The sequence below is a fragment of the Populus alba genome, chromosome 8 (assembly GCF_005239225.2).
Source record: "Populus alba chromosome 8, ASM523922v2, whole genome shotgun sequence".
Lineage (NCBI taxonomy): Eukaryota > Viridiplantae > Streptophyta > Magnoliopsida > Malpighiales > Salicaceae > Populus > Populus alba.
This window is the reverse complement of record NC_133291.1, coordinates 15176632-15187735: the sequence shown is the minus strand read 5'-3', so window position 1 is coordinate 15187735 and position 11104 is coordinate 15176632. Positions and strand designations below refer to the sequence as shown.

General features: G+C 35.4%; 2 protein-coding genes across 3 annotated transcripts; both read right to left on the bottom strand.

Annotated features, from left to right (window-relative positions):
• Positions 1-2561: 2561 nt before the first annotated feature.
• LOC118061043 (uncharacterized) lies at positions 2562-3780 on the bottom strand. Its single transcript, XM_035074395.2, has 2 exons — positions 3234-3780; positions 2562-3117 (listed from the first exon to the last, which is right to left on the bottom strand). Exons 1-2 carry the CDS (start codon positions 3342-3344, stop codon positions 2887-2889), a joined length of 342 nt encoding a protein of 113 aa, XP_034930286.1. The 5' UTR covers positions 3345-3780; the 3' UTR covers positions 2562-2886.
• Positions 3781-5206: 1426 nt separating this feature from the next.
• Positions 5207-11104, bottom strand: LOC118061045 (NEDD8-activating enzyme E1 catalytic subunit). Of its 2 annotated transcripts, none has more exons than XM_073411069.1 (9): positions 10796-11104; positions 10549-10712; positions 8550-8614; positions 7358-7590; positions 7213-7275; positions 7061-7117; positions 6630-6751; positions 6138-6255; positions 5207-5830 (listed from the first exon to the last, which is right to left on the bottom strand). In XM_073411069.1, exons 1-9 carry the CDS (start codon positions 10895-10897, stop codon positions 5543-5545), a joined length of 1212 nt encoding a protein of 403 aa, XP_073267170.1. In that variant the 5' UTR covers positions 10898-11104; the 3' UTR covers positions 5207-5542. The 2 variants fall into 2 exon arrangements, with proteins under 2 accessions (XP_073267170.1, XP_034930287.1); XM_035074396.2 differs by having other exon boundaries at positions 8412-8614; positions 10796-11102.

Below are 11104 nucleotides of genomic sequence, written 5' to 3'. Positions count from 1 at the left end.
CTTTATATTATCTTGGACCCTTTATTTTTATTTATACTAATATCAATCTTTTATTATCGATTTTATTATTATTTGGTCCCCTCGTAAACGTTCATTACAGATGTCGTCAAATCTTTCCATTAATATTACCAAATATTAATAGAACTACATTTTTTTTAGTAGGTATTTTTGATTAATTTAAAAAAAAAATGGATTGGAAGTCCATAAAAAATCAAATAATGATGCTCCCTAAAATTAAAATTTGAATTTTGTAATTCATTTGTAAATCAGCACCGCCAAACTAAGTCTATTCACTTACATCTCAATAACTTGACAATTGTATATTTCAATTACAAAATATTGTAAATGGCTACAAAGAAAAGCTTAGAACAATGATAGAAGAAAATAGGTAAAAGGCTATGTTTCCTGTGTTGTGAGTGCCGAGAAGCTTGACAAGGATGGTATATTGTGAAGAAGAGTGGGTTTTTTTTTTTTTTTTTTTTTTTTTTTTTAATTTGATGGTTTGTTAACGACACACGTATAAAGAAAAAGAGAACGAATCAAAACTCGTAAAATCTTTCAATTAATGGCTCAAGTTTTTATATAATTCTTATTTTTTAAATGTTTAACTAAGTTAATAAATCCTACTCGAGGTCGACTCGGTCTCGATAACAGGTCATGAGGATGAACTCAAATTAATTTTTTTTTTTTAAAATAAAAAAAAAAATCGTTCGAATTTTTTTAAAATAAAACAAATTTTAACTTGGTTAATCGTGTCTTGAGTGACCCATTAAGTGGATCAGATCAATTAGATTGGTTTTTTTAGACCCAACCCATGTTAAAAGACAAGTTTACATAGCCCCGAATTGATTCACCAGACCGGGCTGGATTGGATAAGCATGATATAAATCATTACAAATATCATAGATGGTTGATGGAGGGACTGGGTAGAGACAATTTCAAAAGTAAAGAGTTGATATTTGTATAAATAAAAATGAAAGGTCCAAACTGATAAAAGTTAAGATTAGAGGGATGAGCATAAACTTTCAACCCATGATAGAGCTTTAGGATTGAAGCAATTTTTCAAGCGGTACATTGTATTACTTCCTGTATGTTTTTGCATCTGAGCTGGTGCTCATGTGCCGACAGGACTTGTCTTTGTGAAGCAAGTGGGTGTTCGAGATCCATAACTGATTTATTTATTTATTCAATAATTCCACCGAATGTTTGTGGTTGCAAGTTGGCAAGTATTAGATTTTAAACAAAGTTTGAAGATCGTAATATCTCTCCATTTAAAGAAATCAAAGCAAAGATCCCATGATCATCATCTTTATCTTTGATCTTTGATCCCTTTCACTTGAGGTTCGGGGCCCCACAAGAATTTATGAACAGATTAGATGAGGATGAGATAAACTGTTCTTTGTCACGTGATAATGAGTTACCAGTTTGGGAAAATGAAAGTGAAAACTATACTATAAATGGATATTTGAAAATGACATGAAAGGATAAGAGGCACTGCTGTTAACCTCAACTTTATCGACTATGAACTTCATCCTGATTATGTTGAAAAAATAAAAGTTAATTAAGTGAAATTTAGGTTGTAATGTGGTTTGATCTTTTAAAATATTATTATTTTAAATTTTATAAAAAAAATTTAAAATAAAATTGTTTTTATTAACCTGGATTAACCTATCAAATCTTAAATAAAGTTATGTATTGAATTTAATAACTTTAATAAAAAATATTTTTGAAATAGCTTGTGTATCATGAGAAATTAAAAATTTATTTGTTTTATGTTTTAAAAGTGTTTTTGAATAATTTTTTTTAAAAAATTATTTCATATATTTTTTTACTTTTTTTATTTTCAAATTTTCAAATTTTTTTAATCGTCTTAATATTAAAAATAAATTTTAAAAATAAAAATTATTTTAGTATATTTTCAAATAAAATATAATTGTTATGTACACCCTCACAGTAACTGAATTAAATTTAAAAAGTTGAAGAATAAAGTTTAAAGCGCATAGATTATGGATAAATAGAGTTTAGACAGTTAACGAAATGGTCCAGAGTAACCTTATATTTTATAGTCAAGTTCTGTCAAAAATCTAGGTAAAGGGCCCGATCTATGAGAAACATGATGATTAAACTTCAAAGGAGAGAGACTTGATGACTCTAACATGCAAATGCATCAGAAAAACCGACAGCTCTTCCTCCACTTACACAGCTTGCCACCAAGGAATCAATAGAATCCAGTAAGGCAATAACAGATAGGAGCATCATTTTTTGATAGCTTTTGAGCTAGCTAGCTAGGTTGGATTGGTACGTATACAGCACAGGCATATTACTCTTAGCTGTCACTTTAGTTTTCTGTAAGTTTTGTTTGCTTCCTTCTTGATTCTATGGAAAAGAAACCACCCCCACAAAAAAAAAAAAGAAGAAGACGAAAGGATACTTGTGCTGCTACATCAGCAGAAGTTTAGGGTTCATGCTCTTATAATTCTTGAACAGCTTGGAAGAGAAGTGACTGTGCAGTACCAAGTTCAAAGAGCCTGAAATGAATAACTCTGTTGCAATTTGCCCAAAAACAAAAAAAAAGGTAATCAATCACATTGATTTAGAAAATTAATAACAATCTTATGCTATACAACACTTCATAACAAGCACGCATTTCCTTTATTGGAGAGGTACAATCCTTTGGTGAAACCCCTAACTAGGATCTAGTAGTAAATAAGGAATAGTTGAGTGATTAATGGAGTGATTTTTCCCATGTACATCTTCAACGAACAGATCATCTTCAACAAACAGATCATAACCTATCATATCCTTGCTTGAAGCCCTTGTTGGAAATAAGATTAGTAGTAGAAATTATTGAATCATGCACTTCAGGAGCATAGCTAGAGGCTTAATTTAGCTTTTCTTGGATTTGAAAGCATTGCTGTATGATACTTGAGAAACCACTCTCGTGTTATCATGGTGCCTGTTATTAGACTTTTGGCTGTATCTTCCTTGTCTGTGTTTCCTTCTTGGCTGTGAAGACTTGGGGATAAAAACTCCTGTTCCCTTGCAGCTTTCCCTTCTGCAGTTTTGCTCATTCATGAAATGAGATGGTGCACTTGGATAGTTGCCTCTGGAGAAAGCCTGCAAAATTTATAGTAAATCCTAATTGACCAGCTATGTACAGCTCTAGCTAACTAAGCTACAAAAGTACTTGAAACGGTTTTGCATGAAATGAGAGGTCGGGTATGGTGAAGAACCTGAAAAGAAACTGAAGGGACCTCATCATCGTCATCCATTATTAGAAGAGATATTTGCTTGCTTAAGTCTGCAAAGAACAAATCATCATCTAATTCCATAGCCATTTCCATAGCAAGAACACCAAGAAAAAACAGCTCTCTTTCTGCAGCTAGGCTACTCACAGTAGAATTTGAAGATGAGTGCAAGGCACAGAAACAAGGAGGTGAGCTTCAGTTCTGCTAATCTTCAACTCACTTTTCCTTTTTTTTTCCCCTGTGAAATGGGAATGTGTGGGTTATAAATAGTGGAAAAGGCATGTGATGGGCGAGGTAAAGTTATGGAGGGATGCATGTGGGGTGGTGGGGTCTTTTAGTGCCAGTTGGCCATTCTGGCTAAAGTCTCAATACTCCCACAAGAATCATGAAATGTGCTATGATGTTATCCAGTTGAGGGAAAGAGACGAGAAGCAGCAAGTAACAGCCCACACCTCGATATCTAATCCAAGATAGACTCGATCTCTAACATTCTACATGGTTGTAAATGGATAGGAGCTGTGTCTCTCTCTCCCCCACACATCCATCGCTCTTATTGCCTCAAGAAAACAGTATGGTTCAAAATTCTGAGTACATAATCCACATATCTTTATATTTGAACCAAGGCTCCTTCTCTTGCTAGCTAGTAATAGTTATGTAGTAATTAGTGCGCAGTCTTGATTCTGCAGTAATCAATGCAGCATGTTTAGATGCAGCTGTGGTTGCACCTGCATTCTCAAACCAAGGCTTTGGTTAGCGCGAGTGCAGCTGACGTCTTTGATTTGGAAATGCAACTTGGCAATCAAGCTTTAATGGACACGAGATCCTTCTCTATTTGTCGCAGACCTAGATTGGGTCAAATAGTCATATAAAATAAACAAAGAAATGAGACGTTTTGGTCCACCTCTGCCTTGGGTTGAGGCGTCGTTGAGCATTTTACCACTTGCCTGGTGGCCTGAGGTTGAGTCCAAAAACAAAGAAGAATCGTATTAATTTGTTCATACTTCAAGCGGAGAGTTATGGATGAGGGAGCTAGAGAAACTTACCCTATTTCCAGGTACTTTGTAATACAGGACAATTATGGAATTCCAGGTTGATAATAGATCATGGGGTGTCAGGGTGTTATTGGCTTGCTAGGCCCACTTTTAGAGCTCGAAGGTTTGATCGCTTACTCGAAACCTCATACTTGAAAACACTTGACTCCTCTTGGAAAGCAAGTGCCTGAATCATGGATGGTTGTCATTTGGTCCACACGGTTTGCCGGCTGGCCATGGGACCCTAGCTTGTGCTTAACATTATGGGTGATGCTGCTGGGACCCGATCTACGTGACCATCTGGGCCATGTTGCTTTCAAATCTTTATCTTAATTATAGCTTTTGAATGCAGTTAAACTTCCTTTATTCTTGGAGAGGGGTTTTAGTTTGAAGGTAGCAACTGCAACCAACTTATTGTCCTAATCTCTTGAAGCGAGCTGCTGGTTTGCAGTTAGACATTTGAGAGAGAGTTGCTTCAAGCATGAAGATTAGTTGTGCGAGCTATAACCATCTTGGTTAAGTCAGAGGAGCTAGGAGAGCAGTATTAATGCTGTCTCCATTGACAGCACTTTCCTATTGAACTAATGAAGACGAAACTTTCTCTAAAACCAGCAAGAAACTTATCCGCAGGCCTAACTAGTGCCTGTCCTCACCGAGACATGGATCCTCCACAGAAAAGAAGATAAAAATTTGAATTGTTCGACCATCAGTATATAATATTCTTTCTAGATCTGAAGTGAAATGCTTGGAAGTTAACCTGTAGCCACCCGACAGCTCGCAAATCTGTTGACTGGATTTGGCTAATCATCCTCACCGGGATACGGCCACCAGACTCTTTTGAGGTCAGGTATTGTTATGGATCTGAAGCTCATTCTGATGGCTATTTTAGCATAGCGCATCGCACTGATATCTAATGACACAATGGACTCGTAGGCATTAAAAGGCTCCATTTCCCTTCACAATCCATCTATCAAATTCCTAGTACAAAGGCCACAAAAAGCCTATCCAAGCATAAACCTACTTTCATCGCAACAATTCTTTGAACTTGAACTTAAAATCTTTGTTAATAAATCTGTTCTCTTGGTAATGTACTTACATCTGCAGGTGTTCCTTCGAGGACCCATTTTTTGATCATTGTAAGCAAATAAAAAGGTATCAAAACTTGACACCAAACTTCCGTCTTTGGGGAGAAAATTTTCTGCGAGAGACCTTATACTTTGCAAGTGAAAGGTTCTGCAGGTAAACACCCAACTGCAGTGCAAATTAAGCTCCAACCGCCATATCCAGATCCGTAACAGCATCAGCTCCCTTGAAAACAAGGCATAATTTCCTCAGACATGAAGTTTTCTTGTCATCCTTGCTAGTTGTACCAGTCACGTGAATGATGTCCTTTGGAACTTTACCCACAAGTTCAAAAAGTGGTAAATTTAGGTTCGATCGAGTCATCTCTTCCAGAACTGGAGGCGCTTGCATGTACAAATTCGTTGCTCGGTGTCTAACACTTGCTTTTGAGAGGAGTAGCTTAGGATGTTCTTCAAGCATATCAATAAACTGTTCACACAAAAACCAATAAATATAAAAGCCAAACAAACTGTTTGCACAAAAGTTCAAAATAAGCAACATAAACTTGAGTGCATTAAAAAGAAGCAAAATATAATTTAATAAAGGATAGAAGTAGAATTTTTCTTCTATTTTCTAGATAAGTAGAAGGAACCCAGAGAGGGAACCGCTTTGATTATCTGAGAATTTGAAACATACAATTTAAATGTGGTGACATACCAAGAAAATATTTTTGCGACCAGGTATGATGCCATCAGCAAACTAAAAGGAACAATAGCCATGAGAAGTAGAAAATAACCTTTTGTAAAGTAACTGAAGTGTCCAGCTCAAGAAGAACACCTGGACCACAAACAAGGCAATCCTTGTCCTTCACAAATTCGGTCACTTTGATGTGTAGACCTTCCACACCATTATACCTGCAGAACATTCAGATCATTCAGAACACGCTTTCCTCTAGCTTCTTAAGAGAGAAGGATTAAAAAAAAAAGATCCCTCATTTTTGCTCAGATTTCAAAAGTCAACATAGCTCCATCAGATTCAGTAACGTATGTGGTATTGTAAGAGGCAATTATGGTTTCCACATCCAGCTAATCATTTGGATGGTAATAACAAGGTTGATCATATAAAAGTACTAGACATTGAAGAAAAAGTTATTCTTCATAGCAAAAAATGAGAGGAAAAGATTTAGTCTATTTGTGATTGTTATATGATTTATAATAAATAATCTACCACCACACAAGGACAAGAAGAAATTCCAAAATAAAGAAAAATCAAGAAGAATTCCACACACGTAAGATAGTTGCTTAGAGTTTTGCTGCATCCTGATGCAAGCTTCAAGGTTTCCAACGTACAAGCAGCTGATATAATTGCATTGGTGGAAGCAATAGCTGGTATGATGTTTTTCACAACACCCTGTAAGCAAGAACAAACTTGCGCTATCACAAAAAAAAATGTAAGGGGAAAAGAAAGAAAAGGAGAAGAATGGTGCAACAAATAGGTGAAGCCAATTGACAATTCAATGAAGCATTTTGTAGGAGTTTCCTACCAGAGGTTTTGGATAGAAAAAAAAAAAAAAAAGGCAAATAAAAATACATGCGTCCAAATAACAAATAGACAATTTTCAGGTTAACAATGAACTTGCCTCTTAAGATGTGCTCAGGTATGTGCTAAAAGAACAAAAAAAACCAGACCAGAAATTAACTTCACAGAATGTAAATGTACCTGAGTAAGAGAATATGTAACACCTTGAATACCAAAAAGTTCAGCCCTCTTAACAGCCTGTGGAACATGGGAAGAGCACATGTTGAAAAGACAAACCTTGAAACTCAGCTTTAACAAAAAAAAAAAAATTAATACTGATCACAAAACTTCACCTCAGTGTATACCCATTTCATATGTTCTGGGTCATCTGGATCAAAAGTCTTTCCACTATGAACCTAGAATACAATGGTCTTAAGATAATAGCAATCAACTCAAAACAGTCAAATCAGTAATGAGAAAGGATGGATAATGCATTACCTCATCCCATTTAATTAAGTGAGCATATTCAATACAGTGAGCAGCAGTTCTAGGGGTTTCTGCAAGAGTGCATAGAGGAAACTTCACTTGAGGAGGGAAAAGCCAGATGGTACACTCAAAGCACGGTGTGGATCCTGGTATTATAACCCTAGCATGCCCCTTGAAACCTTCAGTCCCACCATCTACCATCGGTTTGACTGTTTCTTCTATAGGGTTGTCATCAGAATCATATTCTAATCACCAAGGAAACAATGATGGACAATTCATGAGGTCAACAAGAATAAAGTGACACTTTTAGCAAAGAGCTTTTTTTTTTTCATCTCAAAAGCACAGCATAACATTTTATGCTAGCATATTAATTACAAAACTCAGAAATTGCATGCAGCTAGAGAATACTAAGGCTATTAGGAAAACTATAAAGGTCCCGTACAATTTCCAACACAGACAGGTGAAAACCTGTGGTCATTGCTCCCACATATACAATTATGGAGAACTAACAAGACAGCATTTCAAATATCTCATGTCTGAAGTAGCCCACCCCCATAGCTAGCAGACTGTGAAAGGATAATGCTACTTCATCACTGAAGTCTCGTCATCCAATCATATAAAGAAATCATATGCAATATCATGTCCCTACACAAGGACATGACATGAGCATACTCTGAGGCACTACATTTAAAGCTTTATTCCATGTGTGCGAGGCAATCATCACATACCACCCTTGGATCTGGAATGCATGCCTTACACAAATAAATTCATAGTATACATAACAGGCCTGATGTACCATTGCTTGGGTGAAAACAAAGGGCTTCGTAGTAAGGAGGAAAGGTTTAGCCCCCTAATCTCTCTTTCTAACACAAAACAACCACAAGCTAAAGAGCTTGGATCTGGAATGCATGTCTTACACAAATAAATTCACAGTATACATAACAGGCCTGATGTACCATTGCTTGGGTGAAAAAACAGGCCTCGTAGTAAGGAGGAAAGGTTTAGCCCCCTAATCTCTCTTTCTAACACAAAACAACCACAAGCTAAAGAGTTTAAAAGCACGCACCAAGAAAACCACACGCTACAGCATTTATATAGCTTCGAGCCTCGATAGAATCAAGACCAAGTACAATAATAATAAAATCTTTATAAAAATCAATTTCTTTGTCCTCGATCCGGCAAAAATGAGGCACAATATTCACACCACTAACTCTTTCCATCACACGCTTGGCTGCCACCTCAGCCTTGGGCTTCCCAACATCTTCAAGCCTAAAACAAGAGCACTATATCAGGAGCCACTTTCTAATCAGAACCAAAGAACTATGATAATATCTGAAAATCAAAGCAAAAAGGTTAATGACATATATTAAATGACAATGCTAGTACTTGCAGACAAGGAGAGGGAAAAAATGCACTTGATAGTACACAAAGATCTAGTCATCTTTGATAAACCAACGAAGTACCCACTTTATAGTATATACCAGTCTAGGGGAAATTAAGAATAATCAACCATTTCATATCGATACACAACTATTAGGACCAATAACAAGTAACTAAGGTGTTTCTTATCTCCTTTTACAGACAGGTTCTTAAATGAGTAACTCTTTATTATCAAAAACCTAACAAAAGAACAATAAGTTGTCCCTTGTAAGCAATAAGGTAGTGTTTGGTTATTGTCTTGGGATACAGGAGATGAAGATAGCTAGGATAAAGGGGTTAAGAACGGGAGACAGAAACATAATTGTATTTGGTTGTGCAAAGTGAATATCTGACTATTTGGTTGATGAGGGGCAAAATAAAATACAAAAAAGTCTGTTTTACTCTTAATATGTCTTAATTTGTATTACCATCAAATTTGCAATGTTTGGAACAATAAATAGAGATCATTTTTCTCACTTTAATTTATTAATGAGCATTATTTTTTTTTAATTAACTTAAAATGGTAATTTCTCCACTCATCAAAATCATTTTAAAAATGGATTTTTAATCATTGTTAAAAAGATAATTCATTGCTAAAAAGATAGTATAATTAAATTATAATTTACTCAGTCAATAAATCATTTCTCCATATATATTATGTTAAAATCATGTTAAAAAAGGATTTGTAATCATTGTTAAAAAGATAATTCATTGCTAAAAGGATAGTATAATTAAATTATAATTTACTCGGTCATTAAATCATTTCTCCAAATATATTTAATAATAAAATAAATAATTAAACCAATCATATATCAAATAAAATATTTACACCAACACAAAGTTAAAATCTAATATAGTTAGAAATACAAAATAATAATTTCATTACAAATGCATAATTTTTGTTATCATTCAATCCTCGCCTCTCCATCATTAAATCCCATTTGTTTGAGAACACGACCAATTTTCATCTCTCTATATGACGAATGTTTTAATTATTACATGAATTTTTCAATAATGATATTCATTTTCTTTCAACAGTGTGAAAACCTCTCTCTTTTCTCTCTCTTTCTCTTTTTCTTTCCATTTCTCTTTCTTGTTTATATTTCTCATGTTTTTTTATGTTTTTTTCTTTTATATTTTCTAGTTTTCAAATCTAATGGTGAAGATTAAGGGAAGTAAAAATGGTATAGATCTAAATGTAAGGATAAACACTAAAATTACGAATTGTGTAAAGCGATATTTGTGGGGAAAAATTTAACTTGGTTCTGTCTCTATTCCCTTTATCCTCCGTTTTTGAGGGAGGAAAAATTGTCAAAACATTGTCTCCAGGACTTCGTTTCCATAACCAAACACATTTCCGTCCTAGTTATATCCCTTTTTTTTGGTCTGGAGACAGTAACCGGTACCTAAAGGTACTCCTTTTTCTTTCCTTTGCCTTCAATGCAAGATGAACTGTTGTTCGTCAATTACCATCCAAATAGGCATATTTCTCCCTTGATACAGATATACCTAAATGCACATATAACTAAGTTTGTCCCACAGTTTAAGAAATAACCCCTTGACTAGGTTATGCAATGTTTCTTTTAAGTTAGTCCCATCAGTTGACATATGGCAAAACGAAAATTCAAGTTCCAAGAGCTGTTTAACAATTAACACACAACCCACGAAACCATTTAGTAGTTTTTACAACCCAAGGGTACCAATTTAAACAGCCATGAATTCAACAGAGAAAAGAAAAGGTAAAAGCAGATAAGCAAATGGTTTAAGGTTGAAGAAACGAAAACCTGAAGAGAAACTGGCGATTGAGATTAGTAACCTCGATACGGTCCATATCAATGACCTCCAGATTCTTAAAACCTGATAAAGCTAAGTCCTTCAGCAACTCACAGCCCAAACCGCCTGCCCCAATTACCAATATTCTTGCATACTCTTGAAGATCATCTCTCAACTACAAGAATTAAACAAAACAAACAGTTAAGAATTATTGCGCACCACCTGTTTGTTAAATTCCCCAAGAAAAAAACAGCTTACTTGAACACCGGGTTCGAAGGTGGGAGCTACGAGATTGCCGGGTTTGAGAAGCAGCTTGTCAAGGTCTCTTGATCGGCTCTGTTGGACTGTAGACTCTGCCATTGTCTTTCTAATCTAATTTCACTCTCTACGAGTTTGCAGTAGCAGAAGGTCGACGTGGGGGGGACCTGAAGGCTAATGGGATAGCTTGATTTTTACGCTAGACTTGGGCGCGTGGTTTGACGAGCCTTGAATATAATGAATCACAGTTTTTGACATGGTGAATCCGCAAGAGCACATGAAACAAAAACATGTTATGACGTCAACGTA